Source organism: Pelodiscus sinensis, chromosome 1 (genome assembly GCF_052426305.1).
Source record: "Pelodiscus sinensis isolate ZL-2025 chromosome 1, ASM5242630v1, whole genome shotgun sequence".
Taxonomy (NCBI): Eukaryota; Metazoa; Chordata; order Testudines; family Trionychidae; genus Pelodiscus; species Pelodiscus sinensis.
Genome location: NC_143052.1, coordinates 244,844,040 through 244,861,500, shown reverse-complemented (window position 1 = coordinate 244,861,500; position 17,461 = coordinate 244,844,040). Strand labels below are relative to the sequence as shown.

Below are 17,461 nucleotides of genomic sequence, written 5' to 3'. Positions count from 1 at the left end.
CAAATGAAGCCGCGATTTAAATAATCGCGGCTTCATTTAAATTTACATGGCTGCCGCGCTGAGCCGACAAACAGCTGATCAGCTCTTTGTCGGCTCAGCGTGCTAGTCTGGACGCTCCCCTGCCGACATCAAAGCCCTTTGTCGGCAGCCTCGGTAAACCTCATCCCACGAGGAATAACGGGGCTGCCGACAAAGGGCTTTGATGTCGGCAGGGGAGCGTCCAGACTAGCGCGCTGAGCTAATCAGCTGTTTGTCGGCTCAGCGCGGCAGCCATGTAAATTTAAATGAAGCCGCGATCATTTAAATCGCGGCTTCATTTGCCTTTGCCTATCTGTCTAATCTACATGGCTCCATCGATGGAGCCATGTAATCTAGACACAGCCAAGATCTCATTGAAATAAAAATCATTGGGAGTTTGAAAATTCTATTAGGTGCCTGTATACCATGCAATGGACACGCATGCTCAAATTGTCCCTCCCCACAAAATGGCATAGGCATTGGGCATACTCCTGACAGTTCATTATCTATTTATATAGGGAGAGCAGGGTGAGAGAGGCATTCAAGGACCTCCTGTTTATACTCCATATCCCATTCCAAGAAAAGGTATGTCTTCCTTGCTCAGAACATTTGTAATGCTGGTAGCTTATCTTTATTTTCCCTCCTCCCCCACACAGCAAAAGCCTGAAATGTAAAGAACTCTACTCCTTTAGTAAAGCTGGTCTGTATATGCATTATTCATTTCAAACAGTAGCGTACAAACTCCCTAATAGTGTGAAGTTGTCTTATTTTCAGGGAAGTTGTTTTAGATTTGATCTGTCTTAAGCCTTGTCTTCACTCAGGGAAAAAAGGCATGTTTTCAGCATGAGTTAGTGGGCTGGAATGCCCCCTATCCATGTTGGGCCCTGTGGGACTAGAATAGCCTCTTGCTTGCAGTGGGCGGATAGCTGCTTCAGCCCCCACTGGTTAACCATAACCGGTAAGCATTACCCAATAAGATTAACCATTCACATCCCTAGTCCTGATTGGGTGGGAATGCTGCTGGGTGCTGCTGGGTGGTGTTTTTTTCTGTGAGTGCTGCAGTCTCCAAGCACCCATGGAGTCAGCACCTATAGGGACCTGACACCTATTGGTAAGGGGAGGAGTAGGTAAGAAAGCAGAGAAAGGGAGAGACATGTTACATGTCCCATCCAGCCTCATCTTTCAAGAATTATAGTTGTCTAAGCAGTGAAAAATGCACAGTGCTGTGTGTGTGAGAAAGATCAGCAAACTAACTGGTATTCTTTGGGATGGGGATGTGTTTCAGGTGTAAGAGGAGAGCCAGGATTTCGAGGTGTTCCTGGACCTGCAGGAGACCCAGGGAACCAAGGAGACCCTGGCATTCCTGGTCAGCCTGGACCGTCCAATGGCTTTCCTGGTAATATTCTGGCATTTCATGACCTTAAATACTGACTCACAATCATCTGCTGAGCTCCAATTTTGGTCAGAATTATGTGGGAGGTGGGGCAGGAATACATACAAAGACGCATGTGGAGTTCAGGGTCTGATGGATAAGGAACTGGACTGGGAATAAGGAGACCTGGATTCCAGTCCTGTTAAGGTTTTAAAATCCCATTTAATCCATTAAACATTATATTAATCCGATTAACTGCTTAACCCAGGTCAGGAAGAGGGCCCACAGCCGAGCTGGAGTGGCTTCCTCACTGTGGGAGGAGACTCTTCTGGCTGGGCTGAGGTGCCCCCAACTATGGCAAGCCCTACCAGACTGCCCCTTGCCTACAGTGGGGGAGGAGCTGCTCTAGCCCCTACTGGCTACCCATAACCAGTAAGCATCACCCAGTTAACCATTCACATCCCTAATTCCTGTCTGGTGCAAATTTGGGCAAGTCACTTGCAAACAGGGTAATGATACCTTTATACCTTGCTAACATATTCAAGTGAAAAGTGCTATTTTCACTATATACAAAATACCTGCACTGTTTCCTTACTTGATGGGAGTAGTTACGCTACTTCTTCTCTCTAACCTAGCATGGCAAACCTCTTAATCTGGAAGCAGTTTCAATAAATCATTTTCATTTTCTTGTTTGCTTTATTCTCATTTCAGAAGACTCTGAAAAGAGAGGGTTACCTGGGGAAATGGGTCCCAAAGGTTTCCGTGGAGAATCAGGTTTTCCAGCATATCAGCCAGGTCCACGTGGTAGTGATGGTAAACCTGGACTTCCAGGATTACCTGGCCCACCTGGCCCTCCAGGAATTGCAGGTGAGTGGCCAGAATTTGTGAGTGCCAAACAGTAAGGTATTCGGAGAATGAACAGGTTTAATTATAGGGAATCAGAAATGTTGTTTCATCATTTTCTAAGAAAACTACTGGCATGTCATGTCAATAGGTCACATTGGGAGAAGAATGGGTGTTCAATGCCAGGAGTAGGATGTGGAGGAGAGTTAGTGGTTCTACGCACACGTGGGCAGGAGGGAGAGTGCCAAAAGGACAAAGAAACACAGGAAGGAAGATGTGTTCACCTGGTTTTCAAACATTAATAACAAACAGCGGAACACGACTAGTTGGTTTGCAGTTTTCAACAGAGAAATTTTGCCCTGCTCAAATTTTGAGCAATAAGGGATACACTACTGCTAGGGCTCCTTTTGTTCCAATGTTTTTCAAGTAGTTGTGTCCACAATTAAGTATGAGGGTGGCAAACATGAGCCATTAGTCTAGAATGGGACAGGAGTGGGTGTAGCCTTCTGGCCAGCCAAAGATTTTAAACAGCGCTGACATTGACCATTATTTAGTTGTCTAGGAGTACTGAGGCCCTGAGTTTTTCAGCCACCTTTTACCTTTTTCAGTATTTCCTTTTTTTCTTTATCAGCATCACATCTTCTTGCTGAGTTACATTTTAGCTATCAGATGCATAGGCATCAACTTCCAGATTTCACAGGTTGGAGAGAGTGATCACCCCCCCCCCCCACCCACACACACACACACACACACTCCATCCTAGGCCGTGCCCCAACTCACCTCTTCCCTCAGTGTTCCACCCCTGCCCCACTTCTTACCACCCTTGTTCCACCCCCTGCTACGAGAGTGCCCTATTAAACTGGTGCCTCCTCATAGTAGGCGGGCCCAATCTAAAGGGAAGGGTTACATATCTGCCTTCCTGCATCTAGCCTCAGTGCCACCCCACTCTCCCACCCAATGGTATCTGTGTGGGGGAGATGCTCTATCTGTCCACTGTACCTCTCCCCATCCCCCACACATTCTGCCACTCTCCCTGGCAGGCAGGGTGCCAGGCATGGAGCAGTAGGGAGCCCCTTTTAATGCTGGCCTCTCCTGGTTGCTGTTCTGCAGCCTTGGCCAGCAGCTGCCTGCGAGAGCCTGGCTGGGGAGGAGGCAGAGAGTAGAAGTCACCTCCCCAGCTAGGCTCTCTCAAACAGCCACCAGGCAGGGCTGCAGAACAGCTTTTCAGTGTCTGAAAGGGGGTGGTCCCACCCCTTCCACTCCAGCATCTGGGCCATTCATCACCCAGCTTTTTGGCGACGTGCCACAGACACTGCGGGGGAGCGGGACAGGGAAAAACTGATCATTGGGACCCACTGCAGACAGGAGGGGAAGGGAAAAGAGACCTACCAATGGGTGCTCAGCACCCACTATTTCTGCTCCAGTCCAGAGCGTCGGTGCCTGTAACCAGCTTTTCATCCAGGCACCATTCACTCAGGTGCTTGGGACAGTTACCAGGGCTCTGGCTATCATTGAGGTATTGCTAATCAGTGATACTGGACCAAGTGATGTTCTGAAGGAGAAAGCCGTGTCTTACTACTTCAAGCCAGGAGGTGCACCAGTGCCCCCCATTCTAGCACCTATATTTAAGTCTGTAGCGTCTCACCATCTCCTCCAGCGGTCTTCTTTATACATTGACCATGAAAATCTGCCATTGCCTTCATTGCTTCAGGAAAAGGTGCCCGCTTTTACTCTTTGTGATCTGCCTAAGAAGAATGGTGTAAAACATCGGATTTCAGTTTTGTCCAACCCCACTATGTCTCTGCTTCATGAGCAATATCTTATGATCATTTGAAAAGATACCAAAACATCTAGTAGCAGGATTAGTATGGCTCTCTCTCCACCACTAAAAGGAAATAATCCAGCAATCTGGTATAGGATGTGGACCTAAAACATGACTTTCAGTAGTATTTTTAAAATTTCAGAATTAGACTAGACTAGATGGACTAGATCCTGGCTAGTGATACAGTAGATCATCTAACACAGGTATCCTAAGCGGTCTGCTGAGCATTCCCCTAACATGGAATAGCTACTTCAAAGCACCCCACCACAACAGTAGAGGAGTATCTGGAATGCTGTGTTCCTAGGGAAGTCTCAGCGTATGATGATGTGTCCTCAGCCAGTTTATGAAATTTAGAGCAGTGTTGAAGCTGCTCCAAGCTTTACCATGAGTTTAAACAGACCATAAAACCCCAGAAATTGGAAGGAAGATGTAAAGAACTATGAACTTAGATAGTTTACAGTCAGCTTTCCACTGAACCAAGCAAACCTCTGGCCCAGCAGGGGACAAGGGATATGCATTGATTGAATCTGAAGAGTTAACCTATGACACATACTCTTCTTTCAAAAGGTTGCCATTAATCTACCATGGAACTGTATGTTTTAGGTGTTTAGACATGCTTGTAAATGTAATGTGTCAAATGTGGTACAGCAAATACTGCATATCAATAATACTGCAATTATTTATTAATTCAGCACTTCTGAGCTTTAGAGTCTGTGGTGCCAGATGCTGTACTAATACACAACAAAAATGCAGTCACTGCCCCCAAAGAGCTTGCAATATCAGTGTAAGTTGAGAGAAAACGGGGAGATGCGCAAGGAACCCATGAAACAATACTGATCAACATGATAAGCAGGGGCCTCAGTACAACAGCTGTGTAACTGTTGGGGTTTTGTTGTTTGTTTGTAGGCATCATTGCAAAGAGTTTTGAGGGGGGCAATGAGATGGCTTTGTGGACGCTTACAGGGAGCTCATCCCAAGTCTGAGGGTTAACATTGGAGAAAGCACAAAAGTGCTAGTTTTAAAATTAAACAAGTGTGTGATGAAGGCCAGCTGGTGACACTGAGGGTATGTCTACACTAGCTCATTAGTTCGAGCTAGGAAGGCAAATGAGGGCAACTGGGGTTGCAAATGAAGCCCGGGATTTAAGTATCCTCGTTCCACGAGGAGTAACGGTAGTTCGATTTAGAGATCCTAATTCGAACTACCTACTCCGTGCCGCGTGTAGCCGTGGTCACGGAGTTCGGACTAAGGGGGATTTAAAAATGACGGCGCCCGGAAACATTCAAATGAAGCCCCGGATATTTAAATCCCGGGCTTCATTTGCAACCCCGGTTGCCCTCATTTGCCTTCCTAGCTCGAACTAACGAGCTAGTGCAGACATACCCTGACAGAGCAGAGGTGCAAGATGACAATTAGGTAATCTACAGGACGAGAGGGGACAAGCTGTGGAGAACTTAGGAAATGAAAATACTTACATTTGAGGTGATGAGAAAGGGGGGAAAACCCAAAGGATGCAAAACAAAATTATTATGTTTTGAAAGGTACAAGCAAGAGTTGTGGTTAGTCCTTGTTAAGTTTAAACTGATATGTGGACATCAATAAGGCAATGTCATATAGAAAGCCGAGAGTTTTTAGTTCAGGAAGGAGACTGATCTGCAGTGGAGAGGCATAAGGATGATAACTGAATTTGGGGTTGTGTGAGAGATGGCCCTCTCCTATCCTCTGTTCTCTTCTCCCCTCCTCTTGTCCCTGGACAAAGGATGGATATCAATGGAAGAAAGATTTTCCAAAGCACATGCTGAAAGAGAAGTTAAAGAGGGAGGAAGTAAAGCAGGAGAGGACAATGTAATGAAAGCTGAGGAAGGACAGATTTCAAGAAAAGTACAGTTGAAGATTTCAGAAGCAGCTGACAGGTCTAAGCAGGGCTGTCCTGCTGGATACTCAAAAAATGCAGCTGTGTTGAGTACCATGAAATTTGGAGCACCCAGACAGAGGGAAAGGTGAAGGTCATGTCATACTTTGTCAATTTGCTCTTTAAAGAAATCTGTGAGACCCAGAGTAAAGCAGGAAGGGAGCATGGGAGAAGGGATTACGTTGAGGAGGGAGTGCAAAGTTTCTGGGACTGCAGGTGCAGGATCCAGTTAGTCTTGAGAAGTAGAGCTGCTTTGCTAGGAAAACAGCAGAACTGAAGGAGGACAGAGCAAACTTGCAGTGGAAGAAGTCCATCTGGTCTTGGGATTTCTGCCAGAGACACATAGCAGCAAAAGAACAGGAGCAGAGGAAGCAGGTGTTTGGGATGAACCTAAACTGAGAATGCATGGGCAGACACTGAGGCTACGTCTACACTGGCATGAATTTCCGAAAATACTTTTAATGGAAAAGTTTTCCGTTAAAAGCATTTTCGGAAAAGCGAGTCTAGATTGGCAGGATGCTTTTCCGCAGAAAAGCGTCCATGGCCAAGTTAGACGCGGTTTTCCGCAAAAAAGCCCCGATCGCCATTTTCGCGATCGGGGCTTTTTTGCGGAAAACAGTACTATGCTGTCTACACTGGCCCTTTTGGGCAAAAGTCTTTCGGAAAAAGACTTTTGCTCGAACAGGAGCAGCATAGTTTTTCCGGAAAAGCACTGATGATTTTTACATGAGATCGTCAGTGCTTTTCCGGAAATTCAAGTGGCCAGTGTAGACAGCTGGCAAGTATTTCCGGAAAAGCTGCTGATTTTCTGGGAAAACTTGCCAGTCTAGACACAGCCTGAGAGAAAAAGGATAGGACTGAGGACAATGCTGAGTCCCTGGGAAAAGTGTGTGTGGGGGGGGAGGAGGGTACAGCTCTGGGCCTCCCAGAGAAGATGGAGCCTCCATGGAAGGAGCAGGCTGGGAGCTAGCCTCCCGCATGCCAGCCATTCTACGCTGCGTGGGCTGCGTAGTCTGGGCTATGGAAACAATTTCATTGGGCCTAGAGAGCTCGCTGTTGACGTGGTTGCAGTAACACTGGAAGCAGCAGGCTCTTTTAAATCACCAGGCATCAGGGCAGCTGCCCCCTTTGCCCTATTGGTGACCCTGAAAGGGGCAAAATAGAGTGAAAGAGTGAAAAATAGAGAAAATCAACAACCTCAGTGGAAGAGCAAGCAGGAAGCAGGCTGAGAGCAGAGGAAAAGTAATAGACGTTGATGGCCTAGACGTCACGAAAGGACAAAGTGGCCTGGCAGGGAGGGGTCAAATGGGCAGTATGGAGGGAGACCAATGACGGTCAGCGCAGGGGAGGACAGCAGTAACGAGTTAGAGAGCAGTGCTTAGTGAAGAGCATGTCAAGTGAGTGGGACTGTTGAGTCAGGGCTGCAGGTCACATGAGGAGGTGGGGGTGCGGAGTCACCAAGAAGGGGGAGAAGATATTGAGAAGACAGAGAGCCATAATTAAAAAAAACAGAGAGAAACAGGTGGGGAGGAACCAGGTAGATGGTAGATGACAGAAACTTGCAGGGTAAGAGAGGAGTCATATGCAGTGCTGCTCAAAACAGAATAAAGAATGGGAAGGAAGGGAAGCAGGGTCAATATACAATATATTAATGCTGGATTTTAAATGCATTGACCTCATAGGCTATCCTTTTGGACTGAAGGGACCTACGGGGGATCCAGGTGAGATAGGCAGCCGAGGTTTCCCTGGAAAACGAGGACTAAAAGGATATAAAGGTAAGAGTACAAATAGTGGGCCAAATCCTGAGGTACTTACTCATCCAAAAAGCTTATTGTGCTCACTGTGCGTTTTGCCTGAGTGTGATCTGAACTAGGACTGCAGTATTTGGCCTAACAGTAACACAGTAAGAAAAAGATCTCATAGGGATATTTCTTTTCCCCATAAAGGTCCTTTTTTACATGTCTTAGAAACATAGAATCATAGGGCTGGACAAGACCACAGGAGGTCATTGAGTCCAGCCCCCTGCCCAAAGCAGGACCAACCCCAACTACATTTTCCCAGCCAGGGCTTTGTCAAGCTGGGACTTAAAAACCTCTAGGAATGGAGATTTCACCTCCTCCCTAGGTAACCCATTCCAGTACTTCACCACCTTCCTAGTGAAATAATTTTTCCTAATATCCAACCTAGACCTCCCCCACTGTAACTTGAGACCATTGCTCCTTGTTCTGCCATCTGTCTCTACTGAGAACAGCCTCTCTCCATCCTCTTTGGAACCCTACTTCAGGAAGTTGAAGGCTGCTATCAAATCTCCCCTCACTCTTCTCTTCTTCAGACTAAACAAGCCCAAATCCCTCAGCCTCTCCTCATAAATCACGTGCTTCAGCCTCCTTTTCATTTTTGTTGCCCTCCTCTGGACCTCCTCCAATGCATCCACATCTTCTTTAGGGATTAATTATCTTGCCTATGGTTTCTCATAATAAATTCTTGCAAATGATTGCTTTAATTGAGCTTCTTTATTTTCCTCCCTCCCACATTTCTGTAGGTGAAACATCAGACTGCAAATGTATTGAAAGTGATGAAGCCAGACGGGGTCCTGCTGGTCTACCTGGTCCACCAGGTTTTCCAGGCCCCTTTGGACAATCTGGGAAGAAAGGAGATGTTGGTGACCAAGGTCAGCATGGTCTTCCAGGCTTCTCTGGTACAAAAGTAAGTGAAATCTTTCTTTAATCCAGTTTTTAGAGACATTTTAGAACTTGTCAGGAATTGTTTCCCTTAATATTGCCTATTTTCACTGCATCTTTTCTTCAATATTCTTCATATTTTTGCTTTAAATATTGATGGACACCCAAACGTTTTTAATGACAATGGCTTTTCTGGCAAAAAAATTCATTTAATAAAAATGTCAATATCTGTAAAAAATGTTTCAAAGAAAAATTTTTCCATCAGGGCTAATAACTCCACTGCTAACTGGCAAGATGGGCTTTAATGCTGTTTCTAACAAAATACATGGAGCTAGTTGCTGAAATGTGAGGGTCTTGTTCAGGGGTGAGCAGTAAGCAGGCCACAGTCCAGATGTGGTTCACCAGGATTAGTCCTTATTTATATAAGCATCCAGAGGTTCAGCCACTTGGAGCTCCCATTGGCTGTGGTTCGTTATTCCCAGGCAACAGAAGCTGTGAGAAGTGATGGTTCAGCCTGGCAAACCACAGGATGCTTATTGGCCAGCCCTGGTTAAATCAATATTTTTGAGTTGTTGATAAAATAGCTACCATGTCAATAATTGTTTACAGTCCAAAGGAGGAGATTTATTGTACCCGTTATCAAGGCCCGACAAATCAAGCAATCTACTCGCCCGTGGTGAATAGACTTTAGCCTGGCGGGGCAGCGCAGCGCAGTCAGCGCATGCACAGCACGGTCATTGCATGCGTAGCGTGCGCTTTCACACAGCTGGCAAGTGGGGCTCACCACTGCTTGGCAAGCCCTGTCTACTATACCCATAATTCTCTCCAAACTAGCTTTCTCGTTCTTCACTTTGAAAGTTCTGATACTGTACCTAAACAAGCGTGGACCTGCTCCCACTAAAATTCACTGTACATCATGATTAAACATTACTTTGAATAGCTACTTTTGGATTATTGTGTTCTGCATAAAATCAGTATTGGGCTTTGTGAACTAGATCCTCGATGTTGGTAAGGCTTTTGTTTTAGCTATGGATTGTTGTAGAGCTAGTTGAAAATGCAGTTAATTTTAACAAAAAATGCAAAGAAAATAATAGTTTTTCATTTGTATCAAATTTTTGTATGGAATTTTTCAGGCTTTTGATGGAAAATTAAAAGCCAACAAAAACTTTGTTTTTTCAACAACTGGAAAACAAAATTTGGCTTGATTGTTCTAAACAAAATCAAATAAAATTGATTTTTGAGTCATCTTCAAACATTTTCATAAGAAAATTTCTACCTGTCAATACACATTTTTGACAAAAAAAATTTTCAACCTGTTGTAAGAGGTTGCCCATATTTTTACAAGTAATATTTCTCTTAGTTCAATAAATTTGGTCCAGACTGCACTTTCAGTTTCAATAAAGTCAGGACTGCCTGAAATGTGACATTCACTGGACATACTCTGTCAGTTCTATTGATGGAACTGAATTCATTAGAATTTGTCCTGATGTACATAAATATAAGCAAAACTGATTTTGACCCAAAGAGACTGAAGATAAGCATGAAAGAAAGAGATGCATTAGCTGTAACTCCTTGGACATGTAACCTACTGCTAAAATATGCTATATATAATCTTTAAACGTGTAAAGCAGAAAACAGAAACCTGAAATCACAATACAGTACAGTTACTCCAAACTTGCAATCATATAACTGAGGTCAGATTTTGGCTTCAAATTAGATTCAAGGGCTTCCTTTGCATTTACAAAAGAACATCTTAAATACACATCTCTACACTGATATCTAAGGACTTGCCTGTATAAAGGCTTAGTTTGTGGCAAGCTAAAGTCTAAATCTAATGCACAGCAAAAAGACAGAACTAGTGGTGCAAAAGGGCACTATGCACTTGTAATTGATTTGGAGCATAAAACTTCTAAGCAAAAATAAAATGGAACGGAATAATTTACTTCATGTTCTATGTATCCTGGCACAGAGTAAAAGGAAAATAATGAAATGAGTTATCCATGGCTGATGGATTATCCAGCAATAATATGTCGGTTCACAACAAAAAACAGGAGGCACAAATACCTGATGTTACAGAAACAGTTTGAATCTATCGCCTTCAGACCCCACCTCCTCCCTCAGTTTTGGCCTTTAAACTTTTGGCCATGACTGAAATCACCTATAGCCACCATCCTGACTAAACTTTCTTGAGATGGGGATCTGTGCCCACACTTTTGAATAGCTGCTTCAATGGGTTCCAGGATGGTGTCAAATCATGGCCTGATTTTACATGGTCTACAGGTTTGTTTAAAATGGACTCAATCTTCCAAGCATGCTTATAGAAATAAGAATGGAAGTATTAAACCTGTAACTGCAAGTATTTAATAATATATTTATTAAAAAATAGACTTGGCGTTTTACATGCTTAGGGCTTAGAGTGAGGCCTAGCAAAAGCTGGCAGTGGGTATTAGGAGTTGCAAGTGTCATGTGTTTGGCTGAAGGCTATGGAATGGTACGTGCTTCAGGTTACAAAATTTAGCAGTACATGTTTAGTGAAAACTTAGCAATGCATTTGATCATAACCAGGTAAACCAGAAATGAATGAATGATATCATCTTAGTGACTTTTTGTAATAAGAGCTAACCACATTGATATTTCAAATCTATTGGGAAAGGGACTAAATAGAGCCCTATACAAAATCTGTATCTGCATCTGTATCTGTATCAGCAAAAATGAGCTGCAAATATCCACATTGGCAACGGTGGATGCAAATACTCATGGATATAAAGCAGATATCTGCAGATTTGCAAGGCTCTTTTGATAAATTCATGGAGGGTAGGTCCATCAATAGTTATTAGCCAGGACGTTTTCCCTTGCCTCTGTTTGCTAGAAGCTGTGAATGAGTGACAGAGAATGGGGTCACTTGATCTCCTGTTCTGTTCATTCTCGTTTGGGCAGCTGGCATTGGCCATTGTTGGAAGACAGGATACTGGGCCAGATGGACCTTTGGTTTGACCCAGAATGGCCATTCTTATGTTCATAGACTCATAGAAGATTAGAGTTGGAAGAAGCTTCAGGAGATCTGAAGGGACTTCCAAAGAGAATGGAGACAGGCTAGTTAGTCTAAATGGTGACAGATGACAGAATGAGGAGCGATGGTCTCAAGTTGTAGTGGGAGAGGTCTAGGTTGGATATTAGGGGAAAAATTCTCTAAGAGGGTGGTGAAGCACTGGAATGGGTAGCCTAAGGAGGTGGTGAAATCTCCACTCCTACAGGTTTTTAAAGTCAGACTAGACAAAGCCCTAGCTAGAATATTTATTTGCTTTGAAGCAAGGGGTCGGACTAGATCAAGAATCAGAGAAAAATTACATCACATTAAGGTTGGAAGAAACCTCAGGAAGTCATCTAGTCCTACCTCCCCGTTCAAAGCCGAATCAACCCCTACTAAATCCCAGCAGTGCGTGGGATTCTTCCATGCTAAGTGCAGGACTCTGCACGTGTCCTTGTTAAACTTCATCAGATTTCTTTTGGCCCAATCCTCCAATTTGTTTAAGTCAGTCTGGAACCTGTTCTTTCCTTCCTGTGTTTCTACCGCTCCCCCTGCTTAGTGTCATCCCACAACTTGCTGAGAATGCAATCCACCCCACCATCCAGATCATTAAAGAAGATTTTGAACAAAACCAGCCCCAGCAGGACCAAGACCATGTTCTTACGGTCTTGTGTGCACGTGGGTGGATTATATTTACATATATTACATATTCCTATTATTTCTATTACATTTTTCTGTATTAGTGAAAGCTGATAAAGTTTCTGGATGTGCTTCACCAATTTCATCTTCTTAATTCACTCTGACTGAAAAAAAGATCCTGTTGTTTGCGACAGGTGCACTTTGCACTCTAGATTAGTCCTAGTCTACCATTATTTTATGATCAGGACAAAAGACCAGGAATCAGAACATGTGAGTTTTATTTCTAGTTCTACAACATTTTCTGTGTGACCTAAGGCAAGTCATTTAATATCCCTGTGCCTCAGTCTCTTGACATGAAAAATGTGGAAGATAATATTTCTCTATATCACAGAGTATTGTAAGGCCTGCTGAACAAAAGAAAAATGCCTAAAAATAACTTCTGAGTTTTGTTTTTCTGCTCTGAGAATCAGTTGCAGAATTTACTTTACTTTACTTCCCCCTATAATTTTAAGTAATTCAATACAGGCAGTCCCCGGGTTACGTCAGTCCAACTTACGTCGGACCCCTAGTTACGAACCGGGGGGGGGGCCGCTAGTGCGGGGTGCCTCCCCCACTGTCGCCGCCTCTGGCGGCGCGGGGGGCACTTCCCCCCGGAAGACCAGGGAGACGTGGAGCTAGCGACCCCCTCCCCAAGCAGACCAGGGAGACGCGGAGCGTCTTTTCTCGCCGCAGAGCGTCTTTTCTCGCCGCGGAGGACGCGGGCAGCGGGACCGTGGCACGTCTCGGCGGTCCCGTCACCCACGTCCTCCAGCGAGAAAAGCCGCTCCGTGTCTCCCTGGTCTGCTGGGGAGGGCGCAGCTAGTGCGCCCCCTCCCCCCCAGTAGACCAGGCTTTTCTAGCCACGGAGAACGTGGGTGGCGGGACCGCCGAGACGCACCACAGTCCCACCGCCCACGTCCTCCGCGGCGAGAAAAGCCGCTCCGCGTCTCCCTGGTCTGCTGGGGGGAGGGCGCACTAGCTGGCCCCTTCCCCCCAGCAGACCAGGATTTTCTCGCCTGGGGTAGAGCAGCTGGGGGCCTGCCGGGTTGGTCCCACAGCTCTGCCTCGGGCTTCCTGTAGTCAGCCACTGGTCAGTTTCAGCAGCGGCTGACTTGGGAACACCTGGGGCAGAGCAGCTGGGGTGCTGCCGGGTTGGTCCAGTAGCGCCGAGGAGCGGAGCTGCAGGACCAACCCAGCAGCACCCCAGCTGCTCTGCCCCAGGCGTGTCCGATTCAGCCGCTGCTGGTCAGTTTCAGCAGTGGCTGAATCTGGACGCCAGTTCCGACTTACATACAAATTCAACTTAAGAAAAAACCTACAGTCCCTATCTTGTACGTAACCCGGGGACTGCCTGTACATTCCCTCAGCAGACTCTACTCCTCTCTAGCAGGGATAATTGTAAAGTTACCCTCGGAACCCTGCATAGAGTGCAGATAGGTTTGCTCAACCTTTCTTGGGGTTTTGGGGCCAGGCACATTTCTATTGCATGTCCCTGCACTAGCACAAAAAAAAATCTGGACCATTGTTATTTTACATACTCCCAGGCGCCTCCATGGTATATTACAGATATATAAGTGGACAAGTTCCTTGTTCCAAGGAGTTTATTATCTAAACTAGAGAGACAGCAAACTGACACAAGAATGGGAACAGCAGAGAGGCGATCATTAATAGGAAAAGACGTGAAAGAAGTGAATTTTGAGTAGCTTTTTGAAAAACAACAGAGAGATCACTTGGTAAACAAGTTTATGTATTAACTGCGTGTTTTCCATTTGTTTCCTAAATAGCTCTGATTAACTTTATTTAAAATGGCTATCAACAGGGATTCCCCGGTGAAGTTGGATTTCCTGGGCCAAAAGGGGAGAAAGGAGATTCTAGATATGCTACAACAAAAGGTAATGCATGCAATCTACTCCCCTTGCAATTTGCAAATTATGTACAAGCCTTTTGTCCAATACAGGAGTAATTTCACATTGAGAGCGCTTTTTTAGGTATCAAAGGAGATCCAGGAAGTCCTGGAATACCTGGCATTAAAGGTGAAGATGGGTTTCCAGGAAAAGATGGTATAGATGGCTTACCAGGGCTTCCTGGCCTTCCAGTGAGTAGAAGCTATATTCAGTATTTGCCTACCATACTTAATGACAGACCTATTTAGTACAGCATCCTCCCTACATTATAAATTATCCTCTTATTTTCACTGGGTGCTGATGTAGTCAAATATCAGATTTACATGTTTCATTATTTCAATTATTTTCTCATTTTATTTAAGCAAATAAATACCAGTTTATATCCCAGACAGCTCAGTTTGCTCCATTAGTGATTTATTATTTGTTTTCCTCCTTTTATACTTACATAAAGTTCTTTCATACATTCTCAAGAGCCACAGAACAATCAAATGTACTTATGAGGAGGCAAAAATTAATTGCAGGTCCGCACCTGACAGTGCACTCAGAGCGATGCATCCTGAAAACACAATGTTAACACACATTGGCACAATTGTGGGCTGAAACATCAGAATTAGAAATGGACCAGACCCAAAACATTATATCTGAATGCCTATGATTGTTGTCATCAATCAAATCTAAATCTGAAAAAGACCTATTTTCTGTTTCATTGTGACACCAATCTTTAAAAAAAATGGTTATTCTCATGAGATTTTGGCTCAAGGTGGCCAGCATGTCATAAGAACAGCAGATTAAGAAATACCTGCCATTTTATAACAAAATCATATGAAAATAGCTCTCAAAATTTCAGAGATGTTGTAACATGAACCCCAACCTAAATCTAATTTGGGTTCATACACCAGGCCTGACTCATTTCTAATTGTAATGATTTCACTCAGGCTACGTCTATACTGTACATTGTTGGACAAGAATATATGCAAATGAGTCACCATTTTTGTCACTTATTTGCCACTTATTTTCGGGAAGAATGGCTCCTGCACAAGAGGGATATTTTACACAAGAAGAAGCAGTATTGAGAGCTCCTTATTGCACAAAAGTCCCTTCTGCAAAAACAGTGGCTCATTAGGTATGCAAATGAGGCATGGCAATGAATATTTGCATGGCCTCATTTGCATATCTTCTTGCACAACAATGAGCAGTGTAGACGTAGCCTCAGTTTCTCTACATTTGATGCTTTCTCCCCTCTCCTGCCTCTTCTGCCCTAGTTTTTCTGTCTGCTTTTGAAAAGGATCATCCTGTTTCTCCTCATTCCCATTTCTCCTTATTTGGTTGCTGGGGTGGGGACCTGTGAAACAATGCTGGTCTCACACCAATCAATTTATGAAATTCTACCTGGCCTGCCACGCATTTCTCTGCAGAGTAAACAGCTGTCCAATCAAACCCACAGACTTCCCTAAAGTCACATTCATACTGACCGGTTCCAGTAGCCCAAGCGATGTACACTCCCTGCTCAGAGCCCGCTCTAGTGGAAAGCACATTTTGTTGCGTTGTTTCCATCCATGGTTTTAACTCCAAATTAAAATGTTACTTTATTATATTAAAGATATTTTACTGATATCACCCTTGTAAAAGGCCATGCCACATGAAAACTGACCATCTACCAATTGCTAATCATACAAATTGTTTAATTGTTTGGGTGAGGTTTATTCTTATGCAAAGTTAAAGTGCCCATTTCTGTATCTTTCATCTGTTTTACCTTAGGGTGATGGTATAAGAGGTTCACCAGGTGACCATGGTTATCCAGGACCACCAGGTGATAAGGGCATTCCAGGAGAGATTGGTGTGCCAGGTGCAGGGTTACCTGGCCCAAAAGGAAACCGTGGCCCTCCAGGTGACACTGGAACATATGGAAATCCGGGGCTTCAAGGTACCCCAGGTCCTCGGGGTGCTCCTGCCCAATTAGGTATGTATGATCACATGTGTCTAATGTTAAAGCCATTAGGGATCAATAGTGAGTCATATGCAAAGATCGTGTAAACCTACTTGATGACAAGGCAGTATAGTGGGTATGTATGAATAAAAAGGAGTTTGTTATAACTGTATTAATTATAACAAAAATAACTTCAATCATTTCCTTTCAAATATTTGAATAAACTTCATGGATTTGGCATTACTAGTTAGTAAAACCTTAACTTTTTTGAATAGGGGATACAACATATTACATATACATGCCTTGTGTTGTGCCTGTCTTTCCTCAGGTCAGCCTCCATCAAATCTATTCCTTTAATTAAGAAAACAGAAAAAGATAAGAGAACATCTTGAATCCACCGTCAGCTCCTTATCAGGACATACATATTGGTTCTTTGCAGCTCTCTGACCCCACTTCTGGTCTAGGATCTTGATAGCCAGTCAGAGGTCCGCTTGATTATTTGGTGCTGTTGTTGCTAGATAGCCATGGAGACCAGCCAGGCAACGTCTACACTGGTGGGTTCTTGTACAAGAACTCTTGCACAAGAACGCGTTCACAATACCATGTGCTTTTTGCGCAAGAGCATCCAGGGCTGTGTAGATGCTCTCTTGAGCAAGAAAGCTCTGATGGCCATTTTAGCCATAGGGCTTTCTTGCGCAACAAGCCCCTGCTGTGCATCCACACTGCCCTCTTGTGCAAGAGCTTACACTTGTTAGAAAAGAGCGTAGCTCTTGCGCAAGAAGCCCTGCCTTCTGATGCCGTACTGTAAATCTTCTTGCGCAAGAGTGGGCAGGCAGTGCGGATTCTCTGCAGGTTCTTGCGCAAGAACACGCCAGTGTAGACATAGCCCATATGTGAGCAATTTTGTATACGATTTCTTCTTGTATTGCAAAACCGAGTAGTTTACTGCATTACATGAACTCTCCTTTATTGTTAGAATTAGATGTGGCTCACCATGTTTCCAAGTATTTAAAACTAGTGGCTGTCTTTTCATTCTTTAATTTACGAGAATTATCCAGTACACAATAATTTGGACATACATCTGCAATTAGAATTGAGAAGTTTGGGTTGTGTAATTTTTTTGTTAAAATGCTAAAAATCTGTCTTGCTTGTTTCTCTTACTCTTTTTCTTCATACTACCCTGGTAGATTGTAACCAAGTTACTGAAGATCTTTCTAGGGGAGATGGCACCAAAACAGTTTGGCCAGGTATAGTACATGAAATAAGATGGCTTGGA

The 17,461-nt window shown here is 44.2% G+C and overlaps 1 protein-coding gene across 3 annotated transcripts in view; it reads left to right on the top strand.

Moving 5' to 3' along the window:
- Window positions 1-17,461, top strand: part of COL4A2 (collagen type IV alpha 2 chain) — a 248,635-nt gene that overhangs the window by 179,795 nt on the left and 51,379 nt on the right. For 2 of the 3 annotated variants that reach the window (XM_075918575.2, XM_075918576.2), the window contains exons 17-25: window positions 537-603; window positions 1,304-1,414; window positions 2,102-2,257; window positions 7,650-7,742; window positions 8,510-8,673; window positions 14,174-14,246; window positions 14,343-14,449; window positions 16,017-16,218; window positions 17,373-17,432. In XM_075918575.2, the coding sequence (XP_075774690.2) occupies window positions 537-603; window positions 1,304-1,414; window positions 2,102-2,257; window positions 7,650-7,742; window positions 8,510-8,673; window positions 14,174-14,246; window positions 14,343-14,449; window positions 16,017-16,218; window positions 17,373-17,432 (1,033 nt within the window). The remainder of the gene's footprint in view (window positions 1-536; window positions 604-1,303; window positions 1,415-2,101; window positions 2,258-7,649; window positions 7,743-8,509; window positions 8,674-14,173; window positions 14,247-14,342; window positions 14,450-16,016; window positions 16,219-17,372; window positions 17,433-17,461) is intronic. The other variant, XM_075918574.2, reaches the window with a different exon arrangement.